At 39.3% G+C, this 18,748-nt stretch overlaps 1 protein-coding gene and 1 long non-coding RNA gene across 5 annotated transcripts in view; one reads left to right on the top strand and one right to left on the bottom strand.

Moving 5' to 3' along the window:
* Positions 1-18,748, top strand: part of LOC111664770 (uncharacterized) — a 31,641-nt gene that overhangs the window by 7,726 nt on the left and 5,167 nt on the right. The window contains exons 3-4 of the long non-coding RNA XR_002761453.2: positions 17,678-17,779; positions 18,249-18,426. This is a non-coding gene — a long non-coding RNA (uncharacterized LOC111664770). The remainder of the gene's footprint in view (positions 1-17,677; positions 17,780-18,248; positions 18,427-18,748) is intronic.
* LOC111664768 (mediator complex subunit 13L) overlaps positions 13,825-18,748 on the bottom strand; it is an 87,635-nt gene continuing 82,711 nt past the window's right edge. For all 4 annotated transcript variants that reach the window (XM_023419512.2, XM_087177477.1, XM_087177478.1 and 1 more), the window contains exons 26-31: positions 18,572-18,730; positions 18,231-18,395; positions 17,730-17,887; positions 16,650-16,814; positions 16,332-16,441; positions 13,825-15,691 (exon numbers count right to left, since the gene is read on the bottom strand). In XM_023419512.2, coding sequence (XP_023275280.1) covers positions 15,559-15,691; positions 16,332-16,441; positions 16,650-16,814; positions 17,730-17,887; positions 18,231-18,395; positions 18,572-18,730 — 890 coding nt within the window. In that variant the 3' untranslated portion in view covers positions 13,825-15,558. The remainder of the gene's footprint in view (positions 15,692-16,331; positions 16,442-16,649; positions 16,815-17,729; positions 17,888-18,230; positions 18,396-18,571; positions 18,731-18,748) is intronic.

The raw sequence follows: 18,748 nt of genomic DNA, 5'->3' as shown, positions 1-18,748 counted from the left end.
GGGGGTGGGAATGTTGGGTGATGATATGAGCAGAATGGACAGAACAAGGAGTGCTTTTTACTGACTGACAGACTGTCCTAAACAAGGCTGTTGTGCTGGGGGGGGGGGCGAGGGGGAAGCACAGGGTCTTGTCCTCAGACGGGATCCCAGCAGCATGGACAAAAAACACAGATGAGGAAAAATGAAGTTCTTTGTGGAGGACTGAGGAAGCGTTGGTTGATTTGTGGGTCAGATAAGAGTAGAAAATTTGTGAAGTTGACAGATGAATTAGTCATGTGCTTGTGTGTTTGTTTGTTTTCTGTACACAAGGTCGATTGAATCGGTGTTTTTATGTTCTTCTTCTGTATGACTTTTATTTTCCGTGCATGATCTTGTGAGTGCATATGTGTGTGTGTGGGGCTGCAAACACATATGTGCAGTATTTCTCTGTTTATGGTTGTCCACGGTGACAAATGTGTGTGTGTATGTGTGTGTGTTGCCTGTCACAGGTATTTCATCTCCTTGTTCATCAGTTAACGCAGACGCAGACAGAGAAGCCTGGAAACAACAGAAACATAGCCGCTTCTCTGTCAAGCCGAACATGAGACACCTCGGCTGTCATTTCATTTGCACACAGCTCGGCCCGACTTATCACACACTTGCCATCACTTGGTCGGCCGCTGACTGTTTGCATACATTTAACAATGACATGGGTTTATCTGTAAAGACTTAATGAAACGTGAGATTCCTCCCTGAATGGAGAATGTAATAGTTTAGGACATGATTCATCCATCACAGGCAGAGCATGTTTAGACAGGAGAGTTTGTTACAGTAGTCATAATACTCTTCAATTCAATACAATACAGTCAGAATTTTATGACTGGATAAAAAACAAGCTGTTAAAATCATGCACACTTTCCTGCAATATTTGCCAGAACTTGCAAATATATTTTACAGTTAGTAATAAAAAAACAAACCAGAAAGAAAACAAACAAGCTCATATGGAAACTTTTCAGCTGTAAACAGAAGGTTATCTCCATCACAATATGTTCCAGTGTCTCTACAGGTCTTCCATTCTACAAAACATGTTAGTATTTGCTAAAATATGCTGGTTTACAGCTGTTCATCTGTATCAACAAGAACAAGATCCCCACAACTTTATGTCAGCTACAGTGAAAATAAAAACATAAAACCCCCCATTTAAAATAACTTAACACATTAACCTTACATTAACATAGTTAACGAGCATTAGGTTTTTCAAATAAAGCATATTAAACGCATTAACTACAAAAAACCCCACCAGTTTCTTTGAAAACATTAGACAGCTCCTATTTATCTGTGAAAGAGGTTGTGATACACTTTTGTTTATTAATGTCCACCACACCATTTTAAGCTCAACCATAAAGGAACAACATAATTATTAAACGGTGGACAATTATTAAATTTGTTCAAATCCATCATAGTATGATTATGAATTATGAATCTTGACCAGTGTTTTTGCATTTCAGCATTAGTCTGTCACATTCTTGAAAACCACAGCAAAACCTCTGATGATTCCAAACTGAGAAAAACATTTTTCTAAATAGACTTTCACTTTTTTTTTTTTTTTATAACGTTTTCCGGGAACTATCATTCCTTTTGCTGAAGTTGGGAGTAAAGCTAGTAAACCTCCTGTAATCCTCAGTAACATGTCGCTGCGTGGTGATTGCACTGTTGTTATTTCGCATTGGCCCCTCTGTTATTTTTCGGCGGGGCAGGCGCTGGAAAGGAGCCCGCCGTCTAATGCCGCGATAGTGCAAACACACTGTCCACACAGTGACAATGTCAAAGTGAGGAGAGGCTTTCAGATGATGTCAACGGGCCAGCTGTTTGTGTGACTCTCGCTGATCCATACTATTCAGCTTTCTGAATGAGGGAGCAGCAGCGGCAGTAGAGAGGAAGGGGAAGGAGGGGGGGGGGGCAACAGGCTACTGTAACGTGGAAAACTGCGGGTGTATTTACAGTAAGGGACGTCAGCTTGCCGGGATGAGTCTGCCTGTCTTTCAGCCCTCAAGTCACAGTAGCACTTTGATGTTGTATATTTCTTGTTCTCTCTCTCTCTCTCTCTTTCCCTCTGTGTGTGTGTGTGTGTGTGTGTGTGTGTGTGTGTGTGTGTGTGTGTGTGTGTGTTAGAGCATGCCAGCCATACAGTGTACAGTATCACGCTGCAGCAGCGCCAGGTAGGCAGCAAGCACGCAGTGTGCGTTGTGTCTCCGTGGAGCAGAGGCAGAGACTGCAGGCCTGAGCCCCGATTGAGTAAGAGCATTTGAACTAACCCTCTACCACCTTAAGTTTTATCAAGACAACAGGCATGTATTCTTTATTTATTCATTATTTATTTATTTCTCGTTGAAAGACAAAATTAACAATTTTATGAGCTATACCAGCTTGTAACACTCAGAAGTAACCTACCGGAATTTGGTGCATGTGAGCGTAAATAAGCCCCATTTTTTTTATCGTCATCCCCGAAAACTTTAAACGCATTCCTAAATCCAGTAAATGTGTCTGTCTATTTAACCCGGTCAGTTACAAAAAGTGGCTTAATACGAGGGTAAATTAACGGCTTATATTTTCAAAGAAGACAAGTTAATCCCTCACAGAATGTCACCTACTTTTACTTTTATTATTTATTTCATTGTTAAAAATATTGCTTGTAAAGGAAGTTCATGGCTGAACATAAACAATATCAGTATCCTTTCAAATTAGGTTAAAAGTATCAGGAAACAATAAAGGCATTATTACTTCTTTACACACAAGTGTCGACATTTACCACTTTAATATGATCCATCCTCATTATTAAGAAAATATCTTGATGCTATTATTGCTATTATTATTATTATTATTATTATTATTATTATTATTGCTAATGTATACAGCATGCTGTCTAAATGTGAGTGAACATACCGTGTGTCCTGCAGTTCCCTAGCGCCATGCAGTGGCAGGAGATATTGTCAGCGCGGTTTCATGTCGGTCTGCAAACTGACCGGGAGTGATTTATGCTCACCGTGTGTGTCACTTTGTCAGATCCCTTTTTTTTTCTTTTTTTACAAGACTCCTTTTTCCCACTTAAAGCCCATTGATGGCTGAAAGTATTTATCCATCCAATTCAATTTCATATGATGATGTTTGTTTTTTTTTTTTAGTTTCCTCGTTGTTAATTCGATTGTTAAATAATTATAAAATATTGCCTGGCGCAATAAATATGCGATTATCCTCTGACTTTAAAGGAGTCTGGAAAAGTTTTATCAAACCCCAAATAATTTTTTCTTTGAGTCAACTTTGATGTCAAATATCAAAAGCGTTTTAGCACAAAATCCGTTTCAAGAGAAGAAAGCCTAACAGCCTAATTGGCTCTATCAAGTAAAATTGATACAATAACATCCCCTCGCTTGGTTCAAAGAATGCCCAAAGAAAACTGTGACACTTTTTTTTTTTTTTTTTGTGGTCTAATGACCCCTGCAATTTTCTTTCACCCGGACTCATTTGCCGACGAGGGGAGGAAATATTACATGGGACCATTTGAGGAGATGGTTTTTCTTTGAAACAGTTTCTGCAGTCGCTCCTGAGGGGAGTTTGAAAACATGTCGGATACAATTAGCGCTTCAGACATCACACACGAGTCCAGGGGTTTTTCCTGTTGTGGATTCAAAATAAATCCGTTACAAATCCGTTTTTATATCGCACCATCCTTACTTCTACATGCTTTAAAAATACAATATATATATTTACATATACATTTATATATATTTATTCATTATTTATATGCCACATATAGGCTGGGCTATATTTTAATATTTTGTCATAAATCTGCAGATACTTTAACAAAAGTTATATATAACTTTTAAAACATTAAAATATTAATGTTGAAATGTGCTCTCTAAATTGAACCTATTAAAAATTTATCTGAAATTATTTATTAACAACATGTTTTTGACGCAGTTTATCATGATCGCAGCGCGGTAGAAAAAATGTCTTGACTAAAGAACAAAATGAAGGAGCCTCACTTTGAAATATTTCCCGCATATAGTTTGAGAGAAAAGAGAAACCTGAGCAGCGTTGCTCCTATTTATTATCGTCCTTTCTTTCTTTCTTTCTTTCTTTCTTTCTTTCTTTCTTTCTTTCTTTCTTTCTTTCTTTCTTTTCAGCAGTTTCGCTCAAATCATCTTAACCCACAATCAAATATGATCAAATTATAATGAATATTATTATTGATCAAAATTATTTTTCTTATTAAAATTCTTTCAAAGTCTGATAAAACTAGTAATTCTTATCACTGTAATAACTTTTCTGGCAGCTTTAAAATCCATTCACTTTACACAAAACACATGATTTCTGTGTAAATTCCACTTTTATCTTTTTGTCTAAAATAAATAAATAGATACAATCATAATTTCTGCAGTATTTTTCACCCTCACACAAAATGATATAAGAGGAGTCAATCACATTACATCAGTGATGATACCAGTATCATAGCAGTCATTTACCCCAGTTGGCTATTAATCACCTTCCATTAGTGTCTTTTGGCCTTTCAGACAGGTTCCAGGATCCCAGTCCATGTTTCAGGATAAATGAGTCATCAAGCCAACCGCAAAAATACAATAACTAACTGCTTTTTGTTCTTGTGTGTCACTCCAGCGCGCTTTCTCGTTTGGGTTCAGCACACGAACACAGGCATCGATTAAAATGTGTTTTCCCACCATCGGGATTGGACACGGGACAGTGTCCCAGGGGATCCCAAATGTTGGTGTGCGCAGAGGGAAGGAAAGGAGAGAAGGGAGACTCATGTGCAACACTTTAAAAGAGGAGGGTTCTCCATCTTGCTTTGTCAGGGGGCCTGCTGACATGGGGAAACATCTGCTGCGTAGAAATAGAGACTGATGACTCAAATTATATGCAGTCAGAGGGCCTGCCAGCTTAGATGGGGAATGTAATGGCAGAGAATATGGATAGACTGCATCCGTTCGACCCCGTGCCCCAGAAGGTACGGGCTCAAAACATACAGAATCTCTAACCTTTCGTCTTTCAAACGCTTGTAAAACCAATCCGGCACCTCGGGGTGTTTGTGTGTGTGAACGACGGAGGTTCAAAAAAGATAAGCCGGTATATGTTCACCTGAGGTGAATCCACACATGTCGAAAAGTGTACCTCACCTTGCGTGCTTACTGGGACGACCACAACAAAACACCCATCAGCAGGGTTGTTTGTTGTCTGTCTCTAATAATCAACCTCTCTGCCATTTGATCCGGCAGCTGAGAAGTCTGTCTCTGTCTGCTGCATGTTCCTTGTTGTGTTGGTCCACTTGAGTGAAAATGGAATTTTTAGGGGCACGTTTCACCTCTTGGTTTACTCTGCAACGGCAGCTCGCTGATGCTTTTATGATTAGGACGACTAAATTAGAACCAGAGAATGCAAAGCAGGAGAGAGACAGAGAGAGAAACTGCTAGAGCAGCCAAGCGAGGATCACTTCTGCCTGCTACCTTTTGTAGTATTTATTACACACAGCCAATAAACCGTTGTTTCAGAAAGATGAATGTTGTCATTGTTATTGTAACGATAATCGCCATATTCAGGGCTCATGGCACGAGGAAGCACTCTGTTCCTTGATAGCATGTCAGTGGTTATGATCATCGAGGCAGACAGGCACAACATTGGGTCGGAGAATGTTTCATCAAATTTCTCCACCATAATAGTGTTGATTTACATGCAATTGTGAATCCTCCATGTCAATAACAAAAGGAAGCTGAAAAGCGGGGAAAGGGGAACGTGTGCTTATGTTCTCGGTTTCAGTCATGGTAGTAAGCCGATTTATCTTACCATGAGAGGCCGATCTTGAGAATATGCAAGGAGAGAAAGCTAATGGATCATTATTATGTGTTCTTCACTCGCCTATCTTCCTAATGACTGCAGGGCTTTGCGATTCTGGCTTTGATTTGGAGCCCATTCTCCAATGTGACTTGAGTGGACTAGCTGAGCTAAGACACAATTTCCAGGAGATTGCAGAGTAAGTGGCTCTGGCAAGACCTTTTTATTTATATGGCACTTGACTTTCTCTATCTTTCTCTCTCTCTCTCTATCTCTCTCTATCTCTCTCACTCTCTCGCTCTCTCTCTCTTCCCTTTGGGAGAGAGAAAGCGAGAGAGGGAGAGAAAGACAGTTTTTCTAACTGTTATTGATTGGGCTTTATGGGATGGAAATCACTATGAGTTGCAGGTCAAAAGCAAATATTAATACCACAAGCAGTTTGCACTTAAATGATCCTCCAAAAGAAGTTTATATTTAGTTTGGGGTTTTTTTTGCTGGTGATTTCTGAATATGTTCCGTGTCCTGCCCATCGCAAATCACAGAGAACATAAGACAAAAGTATATTTGTAAGTATGTTTTGAATGACATTGAAATGTGACTATGATGCGTATAGCAGAAGGACATGGCAGGAAATAAATTCTCACAAATTCTAATAAATTCTGCATGGTGAATTAAATTTACTGCAGTTTTCCTGGAAATTCTTCATTCAAATAAAACAACATTTTCGAAAGAAAAAAAAAACAAATAGCACCAGTGTCAAAGTTGACAAACAACCCTCTGTCTGAACAGCTTAAAGAAATTTGTTGGATTCTGTTTCGGTGTCACTACGTTTGCATGAGGACAGTGACCTGGTAAAATTGGCACTGCTATTTATTATTAGTGTGTGTTTGTCCCAAAAGACTTCAGGATTTCAGGAGTTTTATTCTGTGGACGTTTTCAATAAACACTCCAGTTTCATTGCAGCTTTAAGCTCTCCATTCTAATTTTTTTAATACAAATATCGCTCTCTTAACCATGAACCTTTATATCTGTTTATTTCTCTATCCATCTTGTGTATGCTTGTTTATGTCAGTGTGTGTCACCTGTGTGTGTGTGTGTGTCCTTAATGCTTCATTCAAAGATTATTCCAGAAATTCACTTGACTGGGCGCATGTTGACTGAGTAAAGGGAAATGTATGTAAATGTAAATGAATGCTGCGTTGAACTTCAGAACAATTCTATTATGCAAATGTACAGTCCATCTGTTGACTAACAACTCTCCCTTGTGGGCACGGGGGACATTACATGAGTAATTAAAAGAAAAGTTTGGAAATCATCTTCACCTTCCGTTGCTGCGTGGAAGCATGCTGGGTCTCGCTTTTACACCAGGTCCATTGCAGCCTTGCCCTCTTTAATCCTCGCAGTCTGTCCACTGCCTCACGCTGCTAACTGTACACACACTTTAAAACTGCTGTTTCATTTTTTTGAACCTTTTGTGTTCAGTGTAATTCATATGGGCATAAATGGTCTACATCAGAAGTATCTTGTTACAAATGAATATGACATTTTAATCAAATGTATTGAATCATAATAGAATATATTGATATGTGCCATTTACAAATGCAAAAAAAAAAACAGAGACATTCCTTACTCTAACTCTTAATTGTAGGCATTACACTGTAGCGTAGCATAGAGTGGAAAAATAGCAGTGTGAAGATTAACATTGCGTGCAGTAAGTGCAGTGACAATTACATCAATGTACTGCATTTATATCAAATAATGATTAGATACAATAATAATCTGAAACCACACTTTACAGTTAGACAATAGGCTGTTGCTTAACAAAACATTGCAGTTGCTAGGCGACACAAACAGGAGTATATAATTACCAGTGTGAGTGGCAGTTTTCCATCAGCATATGTAACATTTAAATTCACCGTGATTCGGTCACAGGTTTGCCGTTGTTGGGTGATTCACAGCTGCTTGAAACATGTCTCAGCCAATCACAGCTGCACACTGGAACCCCCTCTTAATAATTAGGTCAAATAATTACTGGAATAATGAAACGATGAGTGTGGAGAGGCCATGTTTTACATGTCAGAGGCGTTGATAGGCCTCATCATGATGCCAAGCAGGGGGTGAAGTGTCCAATGGCTTATTGGTTTTAAGAATCAACAGAAACACTCAAACAAACAAACAAAAAAAGTTTTATCATTAATCAATAATTATATATAATATTTTGAAAACAAAAAGCAATTTAACAATAGCAATATTTCTTAAATAGCAAGCCAGTATGTGGTGATTTTGTTTTAGCCTATTAATATTTATGTCTTAAAAGTAACAGCAGTGCTTTGATATGTCACCGATGTGATGATCAATGATAAACAGCTGTTACAAGCTTGCAGTCATGTGTCTATGACTGGCAGCTTTTTAACAAACATATGTGGAAAATGTGACAGAGTCAAATTCTTGCATTGTTTTCCCATGAAAAGAGGAATTGTTTTCCATTCCATCCACAACAGCTCATCATCTGAATCCAGTCATTTTAAAAATCACAATACCTTCAATCAATGATAGCAATGTCTACAGTGGATACGTTTTCGCTTCCAAAATAGAAATCTCCTTCAAGTGCCAATTGATCTTTCAACTTGACTGATTAGTTGTTTTTGGAGTTCTAATTAGTGAAGTGATATTTAATGAGACAGTGGAGAATCTGTGAGAACTGTTACAGATAATCTTTTGAAAACAAAAGAGAAACTTTGAGCAAAAATCAAGAAAACAAAACAAATTAAATTAATGAGACATTAAAATGTGTTCAACTGCAAAATATATTATTATAGACTGGTCACTGATTACACGTCAGTAATTCCAGTTCATAAATACCACGTTTAGCTGTATTGAGAAATATGAACCTGATTCACAAAATTAGTGCAAAATTCCATTCCTCATTCTTGGTTTTTTTTTTATAGGTCTTGGTTCCCCACTCAGCCTTCCTGGATTGCTTGTGGCATACAGTCATCAAGGGGATTAATGTCCTTCAAACTTTTATATCCGACATAAATGACAGATTGTTTTCTCTGTGGCGTTTTGATGTGTGCAAGAGAGGGGCGCACAGGGACTGCTTTGAAGTCCGCAGAGCTTTTATCTTCCTCTATTTACATTGGCTAAAGTGTTAAGTGGAGTTCTCGTTTGGCTTGAAGGATGTAATGCCCTGCAATGAGAGATTTACAGGAGGGGAAATTGCAAACTCTGTGTGCCCCGATCCTGGGCCCCTTCTAACAAAAACTATTTATGCAAATGCAAGGCTGGAGACAGAAAGCACTCTCAGACAAAATCAGATGTTTTCAAACAGGCTGCCATGCTGAGTTGGCAGATGTTCTGTCGCTTCAGCGGGGACAAAAGCTGTTGATGGCTCTTTGCGTTGAGTGTAAGCTGCACCAAAAGCTGCATTTCCTTGGAGCCATCTGGAAGATGGCTGAGGGTTTGCTTGGCTGTAGCTGGCCTATAGCACAGGAGCATGGGGAAAGTGAGAGCACTAATTGAAATGAATACTGATGACCTAATGGTAGCAGTCTATTAATGTGAGGGGAAGAGATGTTGATGTTTGCACATTTCCTCCCATCATTAAAATGTATGTGGATAGTAGCACTATTAGACGAAAAGAAGATGAGTGAGGATCACCCAGTTACTATAATAATCTTCCGTAACCGGGACATTGCTTCTTGAAAAAAAACCTGTTGAGTTTTAAAAATGTAAGTTTCCATTGTTCTGTCCCTTAAAAAAAAAAAGATTTTCTTTCATTATGGGTGGCATGGTGGTGCAATGGGAGGCACTGTTGCCTGTTGAATGGGTTCGAACCTGCCGGCTGGGTGGGGCTTCTCTGTATGGCGCCTGCATGTTTTCCCTGTGCCTGCATGTGTCCAAATCTTGCAGGTTAGTTTAACTGGCCACTCTAATTTGCCACTCAGTGAGAATGTGAGCGTGAATTGGTTGTTTGTCTCTATGTGTCAGCCCTGTGATAGACTCGCAACCTGTCCAGGCCCTACGCTACCTCTTGTCAGCGGGGATTGGCTCCCGTCCCCCCTGCGACCCTCCAGGATAAGTGGTATGGCTAATGGATGGAGCTTTCATTACATTGAGTTGGTGGCTCAACGCAATCTATAGAAAAAGGAGATCTCAAAACCTCACCTAATAAAATGTTTCACCCTATATGGATTTACAGGTGTAAGTGGGAAAGAATGTTTTTTTTGGGACAATAAGGAACAATAATAATAGAGTATAATAAAATAATGATCTACTGTGGATGAACACGGTAGAAGATAGATTGTAATTGCATGGGATTCCATGGTCAATTTATAATGTCAGAACCACCTCACTTCCATTCCATGTCCAATCTGTCGAATCAATTAACATAAATCGTGAATGCTTTATTTAATAAATGTATGTACAGCCTATTTGCAGGGAGTGCAGACATATCTATTGAATGTGTCTATTTCACACAAAATAATGATGTGGTGCAGTTAAACCTCTGACTTGAATCCAAGTCACGTCACACAAGTCCACACCTCTCAAACCAGTTTCCACATGGTTTTCAGACTGGGTGAAACTCTGGCTGAAAGAGTCTATTGCTCCACACTAATGACCTATTCATTTTTTCCAAACCTGCTGAGACAGCCATTTGTAAACTAGTCAATTTAGAGTTCACATCCAAGTCTCTTACATGGCTCTCACATTGGATGGTGATGACCCTGACCTGTACCACCTGCAGCACCTTGTTGATCTGGCTGGCAAATTAGGGGTCAGGCAGGGATACGACCTACCATGTTGACCACACCCACATAACCACCAGACAGCAAGGTGTCTAAAGAGAGTGTGTGTGTGGGTGTGGTCCAGGTATTGCTCATGTTGTGGGGTGTTAAGTCTGTTTACACAGTCACATTATGGGGACTTGTCTTCCTTATGGGGACAAAAAGGAAGTCCCCCTTATGTGAATACTTAAAGGAGCATTTTGTAAGTTTCACTATTGCTACATAGCCAGCGTTAGCATTAACAGCTGTTTACTTACCTGTCTGGAAGAAACATTTCAAGTTCAGCATCAAACTTCATCCCTTTACTTGCCAAGAGCTGTCTCCAGCGGTCTATCTCTATCACTTCTTTTCTTGTACTGAAGTTCACATGCTAACCAGCTAGTCCCTGTAGTATGGGCTGCCCTGAACAAGTGGCATTGTCAGAGGGCATATTGTCTCTTGTCATGTAAACCAACTATGGCTAAAGCTCTTGGCAAGACTGATAAGTAAAAAGTTGTCAATGCTAATGTATGCTATGTAGCAACAGCAAAACTTACAAATAGCTCCTTTAAATTTTATGGTGTAGACATGTTTTAAGGTAAGTTTAAGGCCCGCTTTAGGTTAAGGTTAGGGTTAGGGCAGGGTTAGGATAGGATTAGGGTTTAGGCAAGTAGTAGCTATGCTTAAGGGTTCGGGTTAGGGTTTGGGTTAAAGTAATTCTCCAGCAAATGAGTGTATGTCAATTTAATGTCCTCGGAAGTCAGGGAGACATGACTTAGTGTGTGTGTGTTTTTGTATGTCCCTTTCCCTCTCTCTTTAAAGTTCAGAAAAAGCAGCAGCATTACCACCATCTACAAAGTAGTGTGAAGCTACAGCCCCCAGCTGCCTCCACTTCAGAGGGAGAGGGCATGTCAAAACAGCACATGGCTCTGCCCTGCCAAAGTCACGCCTGCAAGTGGAGCACTCTCACGGGTCATCTGGAGTGACAGAAATGCTGCAGCCCTCTGTTCTGTTTTCTGAGGCCCGGGAGACAAGATGGTCAGTTCTGTAACAGACCCACATTCACTGCAACATTTCAATCACACCAAACATGTTAACTGTGTTTTGTGAAGTAAGTAAAGTATACTTACTGTGATGATGATTGAAGTGCAACTGTTGTACCTCTCTTTGCATGAAATAATTTAGCAGCATTTCTCAATAGTGCAAGTTGTGAGTCAGGTAGCGATTTGGCCTTGTTTGGACACTTACTTCCATTATGTTGCTTTGAATTATGGCTGTGTTTTTTTTTTTGTGTGTTTTTCATATCGGCTGTTAAAATAGATCTACTATTATAATGGTGATTCAGTTACTGTAAATTAAAGTTGTGGACATCATGTTGTGAATATGGTGTAGAATGTGTTGATTTTAAGTATGACTCTAAAATACATTTCCATTACATAACAGCGTTCAGTCAAAGGAAGCATTTTTTTTTTTTTTACATTCTGTTCCATGACAACAATAAACCGGATTTCTAGTGTTAAGTCGACCCATTTGCTCTCCACAGATGGCTTTTTTGAACAACCTTGTCATCTCATGTGGTGCACTGTAGGCAGAAAAGCGACATAAAATGTCGCTGACTTCTAATTGTGTTTGCGCTAATGCTATGTCAAGCCAGCCCTGGCCTCCTTTGTCCAGTCTGTAGGCCATTTGGCTGCAGCAATGCACTTGGCAAGCCAGATAACAGGTGAATGGCCATGGTCTAATAGGCCATCTGTGGAAAAGACGTTGCAGTCAATTAAGAGTCCACTTCCTCCAGTTGTGATGGCCATTAGACAGCCCCACCACGACAAGTGACTCTTCAGTGGCTTTTACTCTTCAGCTACCCGCTCCTTTTCATTCACGGTGTCCTCGAGCTGCCCAGTCCCTCAAAGACTGACTTTTTGTCTAGTTTTGTTGTCCATAGAATTGCTGTTTTTTGCTCAAGGATTTTATGTGACCCTGATGGTCAAACAGAACCTCCTTCACTACCTCTTTTTCTCTCTCATCGTCACATATTCTCCCCCACCAAATCACACAAAAGGAACACAGCTCTTACCTCCCCTCAAGAGAACATCCTCTAGAATCATTTCATACACACAATGAGCTAATTTAAAAGTCCTTAACATTTGTTTGACAAATGCATTTACCATTTTTCATATCTAGTCCTTCAGAATCTCCAATAGAGTAACACACACACACGCACCTTAGCAGGCAGTTGACACACCCACATTTGATACTGTCCCGTATTTTGGACTATCTTCCAAATCATGCAACAGCTAAGACAGAAAGCATCCCATGAGTTTATGAAATCAGGCATCAAACATCAGCTTCCAGCAGCCTTCATTCCTGATGTGAGTAGGCTACAATACTCGACTGATGTGGCAGTCCCGTCATGGCTCAGTGACATTTCATTAGCCAGCTAGTATTTTTTTAACACTGACCCATGCCAACTTTTTAATGTGGTAAAAGTTTATTTATTTTATTCCCTTTTGTTTCTATTACTTCTAAAGGAATTCAATCAGCTTTTATGTTTGCACTGGTGAGCTGAACACATGTTACAAAGCTGGACTATCTTGTTGAACAGGAAGGACAACAGCTGGGTGATATTCACTTGAGAGTGTCAATGATTATTTTCATTTGCCTCAATGAATTAGTCAGTAAATGTTGCTCTTTGTCAAAGATCAGGATATCGTCACGTTCAGTCTTATTCACAAGGGCGGGTGTAATGTTTATTGTTATTGCCAAGCCTTAGTTGTAATCTCTGTGGATGTTGTAATATGGAAGGCAGATGTCATTCACACATTTTGATTATACAGTGTAGGAAAAGTCTTATCTTCCTCTTCACACATATGGCACTGTTAAATTAGGCCTTACATTCAAAATGGTAAATAGAACAGAAATACTGTCAGCAATGGAGCAAGTTTCATATAAGATCATCATACGTTTAGATGAAATCTTTATCATGAAACTTAACTAGTAAATGTAGTGCAGTTAAAAGTATATTTGCTTCTGAAATGTAGTATGACGTGGCATCAGCTACAAGTACCTCACAATTGTATTTAATTGCATTACTTGAGTAAATAATATTTTGTTATGGCCCACCACTTCTAATCAGTACTGTATTACCAAAATAAACTGCGACAAAATCAGAAAATGGAACATATGTACAGTCTGAGATTTACAGTCTTCTGGATTAAAAGAGGAAACCAAACACAACATAATTTTCAAGAGTTTTAATAATTTACTAAAAAAGAGTGTAAAAGTAACAGATCTCTGCCACTAAAGTGGATCTGTTTGATATTCAAAGTGATGAGAGATGTAACAATTTTTTTTTGCAAACTTGCCCTTGTCTGTACATTTGTGTACACTTACTTGGCAATTTCACCTCTTGGCTGTAATTAAATGAGTTTTGCGCCGTATACTATATATCAAAAAAGCTCACAGCAAAAAAATACTTTGATATGAATCACTTGAAAGTAAACCAACCAGCATGAAATGTACAGCTTTAAGAAAATTCCAAAAAACACAGCTGAAAAGTGTATATACAAACATGCTAGGAATCTAACAAAGAGCAGACTGAGTGAAGCTGAAGAGACAGGCCTTTCTAATGGTTCGCTTGACATCATTTAGGAGAGCCAGTGAAATAAAGCATCATTCTTAAATATTTAATTACCTTGCAATGTTCAAATACCATGGTCTTCTATTGCCTATTTCAAGTTTTTTAGCAGAAGAGGAACACTTTATAAATATACAGTATACTGTATCTCCTGCATCAATTAGTTTAAATTTAAACATTTAAATAAAAAGCTAAAATGTTCAGTATCTGTAAAAAAAAAGAAAAAAAACAACTCAAATGCATTTTCTTTGATAAATGTTCATACTGTGTCCATTTCTAAAGAGGTGGTTGAATCCATCACCCTTATCATTAAGTGCCTGCTTGGAAGAGGTAATATATATTTATGTATATACATATATATCAAATTCTATGACATGATATAATTTGTATAAATATGGCATCTTTACAATTGCATTAAAATGACAAATTTTATTTCAGCTCCCAAGACAATTAACAGTCAATTGGGAAAAAAGGCCTTGTTTAAGTTTCTCATTTTTATGTTTTAAATATTAAAAATAAGTCTCAATTCTTTGCAAATGTATGTCTTACATTATAAACAACACTTCTGTCTTAATTGGTCAAATATTTTCCATTGTGTTCTTATCTACAACACTTTGGAAGGTGAGGAAAAAGTGCCATTATCAAATGCTCCCTCTTTGGAGTAAATGAGGACGTTTGCCCCTCTCAGAGTAAAGGTAAAAGTTTCATCAACCGACTCAAAGTCCCAAGAAGCTCAACAGTGCAGTTCTGTACAAAAATTTAAAAACACCATTAACACATTAATTGATGTAACAAAGCCATGGGTTTGTGTTGTCATGCCATTTTGCTGGTTGTACAGTATGGAGTTATGTGGCCCTGCACAGATGTCCCTTTTCACAGGTGAGGATGTAACGAGACTCAGAGAGAGCTTCTGTCATCCACTGATGCTTCAAATGCCACTGAGAGGTGTGGCCCATGTGGGACATAATGCTGCTTCGATCAGGAGAGAGTTAACATTGTGATATGTCAGTAAAATGGGCATAGTTGGATAGATCCATCTGTTTCTTCCTCGAAAAGCACCATAACTGGCACACAGCCAGTTTTGAAGGTACAAACTGGATTTTCACGGTGTTGCAGTTAACTAAAGTTATTGTTCAGAGCATTTCACTCTTCTTATTCATTACATTCCAGGCCCGGGAGAGTCTGACTTGCCCTGTCCTTTCTTTGACCATTAAATCCACTTGTACCCAAACGACGGAAGTGTTCTGGTGCTCTCTGGTGCCCAGAAGGAGGAAGCGTAGGCACAGGAAATGAAGGTGACCATCAGTCCCCTAGAGTTGTCCTTGAAGTCTCGCACAGCTAAAGCATGTTCAGGATGGCATTGTACATTTGGATAAGTACAGCCAGGTGGACAGGCAGGCAGGATTGGCGATCTTGGGTAGCAGGGGTACACGTCAACCAGGAGAGGGCGTTATACTGCTCCAATACAAACCTGTGTTTGAAAAATACACAGTTTTATCAAGGACAATTTGCACAAAATTCTGACTTTTTGAAAATATTCAAATGATTTGTATTTTTAAGATTGATCAGTTAATCCCCTTTTTCCATCATGTTTTTTTCATTCACAGTATTGATTTAGCAAAAGTATTTGTTGGCAATTGATCACAATTTTGAAACAATTAATGGCACTTGAAAATATGTTCTTTTTTATTTTAATAATATCTCAATTAATCAATTTTTAATTACATATTTATTTTTTTATTTTTAAGCTTTAACTTTTACTTAGACACAAATAACTTTACCACATACTGTACACCTGTCTGTAGTAAACATTTCAAAGACAAGTCAAATGCTAAATAATTGTATTTCGAATTATAATTCGACTTTATGGAAATTGAACATCTACTTATTTGGAACATATATTTTAAATTTAACACACACACACACACACACATATATATATATATACATATATATATATATATATATAGCAGCTATTTGAATAATCCACAGACTTATTACACTTCTTACATATACTCTGTTTTGTACACATAATTTAGTAGCCACTTTAACCAGCACTGTACAGCAGATGATAAACAAATCTGAAAGGCCAACATGTGTTAAGTATTTACCTGAGCACATCAGAGGTGGTCTTTGAGTCTAAGGGGTGAGGGGTCCTCTTAGTCTTGTCTGACACCAGCTCATCTGACTGGGCTATGGCGATGTGGTGGTGGAGAGACGCCTGAAGGGAAGGGGCAAAGGGCACAGTCAAATGTTGAAGCATGCTTGGCTATAGTGAGCAGCTGTGACCTTTTTTAATATTTAATCACATAATTAGAGCATTTCTGCATCAATTCTTGATCATCTCTGCATGTTTTGCTCTCAGATCAAATGAGCTTTAAATTCAGTCGCCCACGCATATACACACACACACACAGTGTTTTGAGTACCTTGAGGAATAGTGGACACTGGCTCTCAGCCTGCGGGCAGGAGGCCCAGAACCAGTGAGGAAGTCCATTTGCTTGTGCGGTGGAGACGTAGTAACCCAGAGCCAGCGGCTGCTGCTTCAGCTCCTCTGGTGGATTGTCCCTGGACAGCAAGCGCTCTCCCTGGCTCTATATACACACAGGACAGGGCCAGCAATCAATTACAACCTTTGTTGTGATCCTCACAAATCCTGGGTCATGGCCTATATCATTTATTCATTCAAGCATCTTTCAATTCTGAACATCTGCACTGGCACGGGTGGGTTGTCTTCTTTAAACAAGAAAATGTGAACACGTGATGTTCATGGTAACTCATGAAAGCAGGTTATAGTATGCAATCCTCGTAGATCAAGGGATATATAGTATTGTATAGTACTGTAAAGTTATATGTAAAGCTGCAGCAACCCCATTTTAAGAGGAAAAATACAAACGAACCTCTGCTTTTATAAGGTGATAATTTTCCTGCCAAAGGGGTTTTGCAAAAGAACATATGCATTTGCTTTTTCTCCCTGCAGGTCAATATACTTTGCCGGGGCTGTTCCCACAGTTTGTCAGTACTGTATGAAATGTGGTGTAATATAGGTTGTCAACACATCTCTTCTCCTTTGCCTTCAAGACAAATTCCTCTGCATCTATTTTACTTGGCAAATCACTAATTCTGATTCTCATTTGATAATATGAAGTGCTGAGTGTCACTTAAGACTGCAGTGCTTCAAAGTACAAAATCAGATCTGAACCTGACGAGGAATGCATTTTAGCTCCACAAAACTACCCATATAATTAGCAGTGAAAATGCCAAATGTCTATAGGTTATTTATATCATGAGTTAGGTCTGATCAAACCCTGCTTCTTACTTCTTTCTTTTGTCACAAAGCAGCAGAACAGCCCCTTCTTTGAAAGCAATGATTAAATGGTAACGTGAAAATATAGTAGCATGCTTTTTTACCCCCATGTAGGTTGGAAAGACATGGTATTTTGTTCCTTTGTTACAGGGTGTCATTAGCTACAACTGTAGGATGATTCTTTCCATTGATCCTGACTCACCCTGTTGTGCTGGAAATGTGAACCCATTCCCATCCCAGACGGAGAGCCAGGTGAGGGCACAGGAGAGGTGTTGGGGGAAGGGTGGAGGTTGATCAGCATCATGTCCTGGCCAATGTCGTTCTCCAGTTCATCAGGAAAGGGCAGATCAAACATGTCATCTGAGGGACAAAACACAGAGAGAACAGCCCCAGTTAGTTTAAACTTTGCTAATCAACAATGACACCCGTCCAGTCTAGGCTCATTTTAATCATTAACACAATTAATGTTCCCATAATTAATATTCCCATCTTTAGTTCACGGCACAATGTAGGCCAAATCAGGAACTTCATCAGTTTTTTCACAAGCCATTTGTGATGTGAAGGGACTGAGATTTTGGGAGAGATATTTTGGCACAAAGACGCCCCCTGCTGGTACAAAAGAATACATCTAAAGCCTTTTTTGAAACAAGGATCTCGAGTAATCTTGTATCTACAGTGTGACTGTTATCCTGCTGTTCTTTACCATTATTGTCCTCTGTAGGGTAGGAGCTGGGTGCCAGCTGTGTGGTGGCAGAAGTAGGGAAGACTAAGATGTGCGTACAGGAAGCATCCTGAGGCGTGTTCAGCTGCGAGGTCTGCAGGTTCAGAGCAGTGCTGCGTCCAAACACTGAGCCCATGGTCACTGCATCTGGACACACACATACAGAAACACAGCACAGGTGAGGAGTCCATTTACACTACTGTTACTCACTGTAATTCTGGTATATTGTAATATCCTATACCATTATCAGCATAATTATAACCATAAACACCACCGCTGGCATAACCATCATTTATGACGAACAAAGTGGACGTGATACTAACCAGGCATGATCACAAAGGAACCCTGTGGCTCCATGGCTACCAGGCAGGCGCTGAGGATCGTGGGAGAGTCAGCAGCTGAGATCCCACACATACGACAAGCCTCCCTCAGCTGGCGCCCTATTGAATGGAGGGAATGCTCCCCAAGGAACGAGCTCCAGTCTAGTTGAGTCAGAGGGT

The sequence above is a fragment of the Seriola lalandi genome, unplaced genomic scaffold (genome assembly GCF_002814215.2).
Source record: "Seriola lalandi dorsalis isolate HSWRI2012SDOR001 ecotype SW California unplaced genomic scaffold, Sedor1 jcf7180002054606, whole genome shotgun sequence".
NCBI classification, from domain to species: Eukaryota; Metazoa; Chordata; class Actinopteri; order Carangiformes; family Carangidae; genus Seriola; species Seriola lalandi.
Note: the sequence above shows the minus strand (reverse complement) of the source record. Positions and strands in the feature narration are given on the sequence as shown.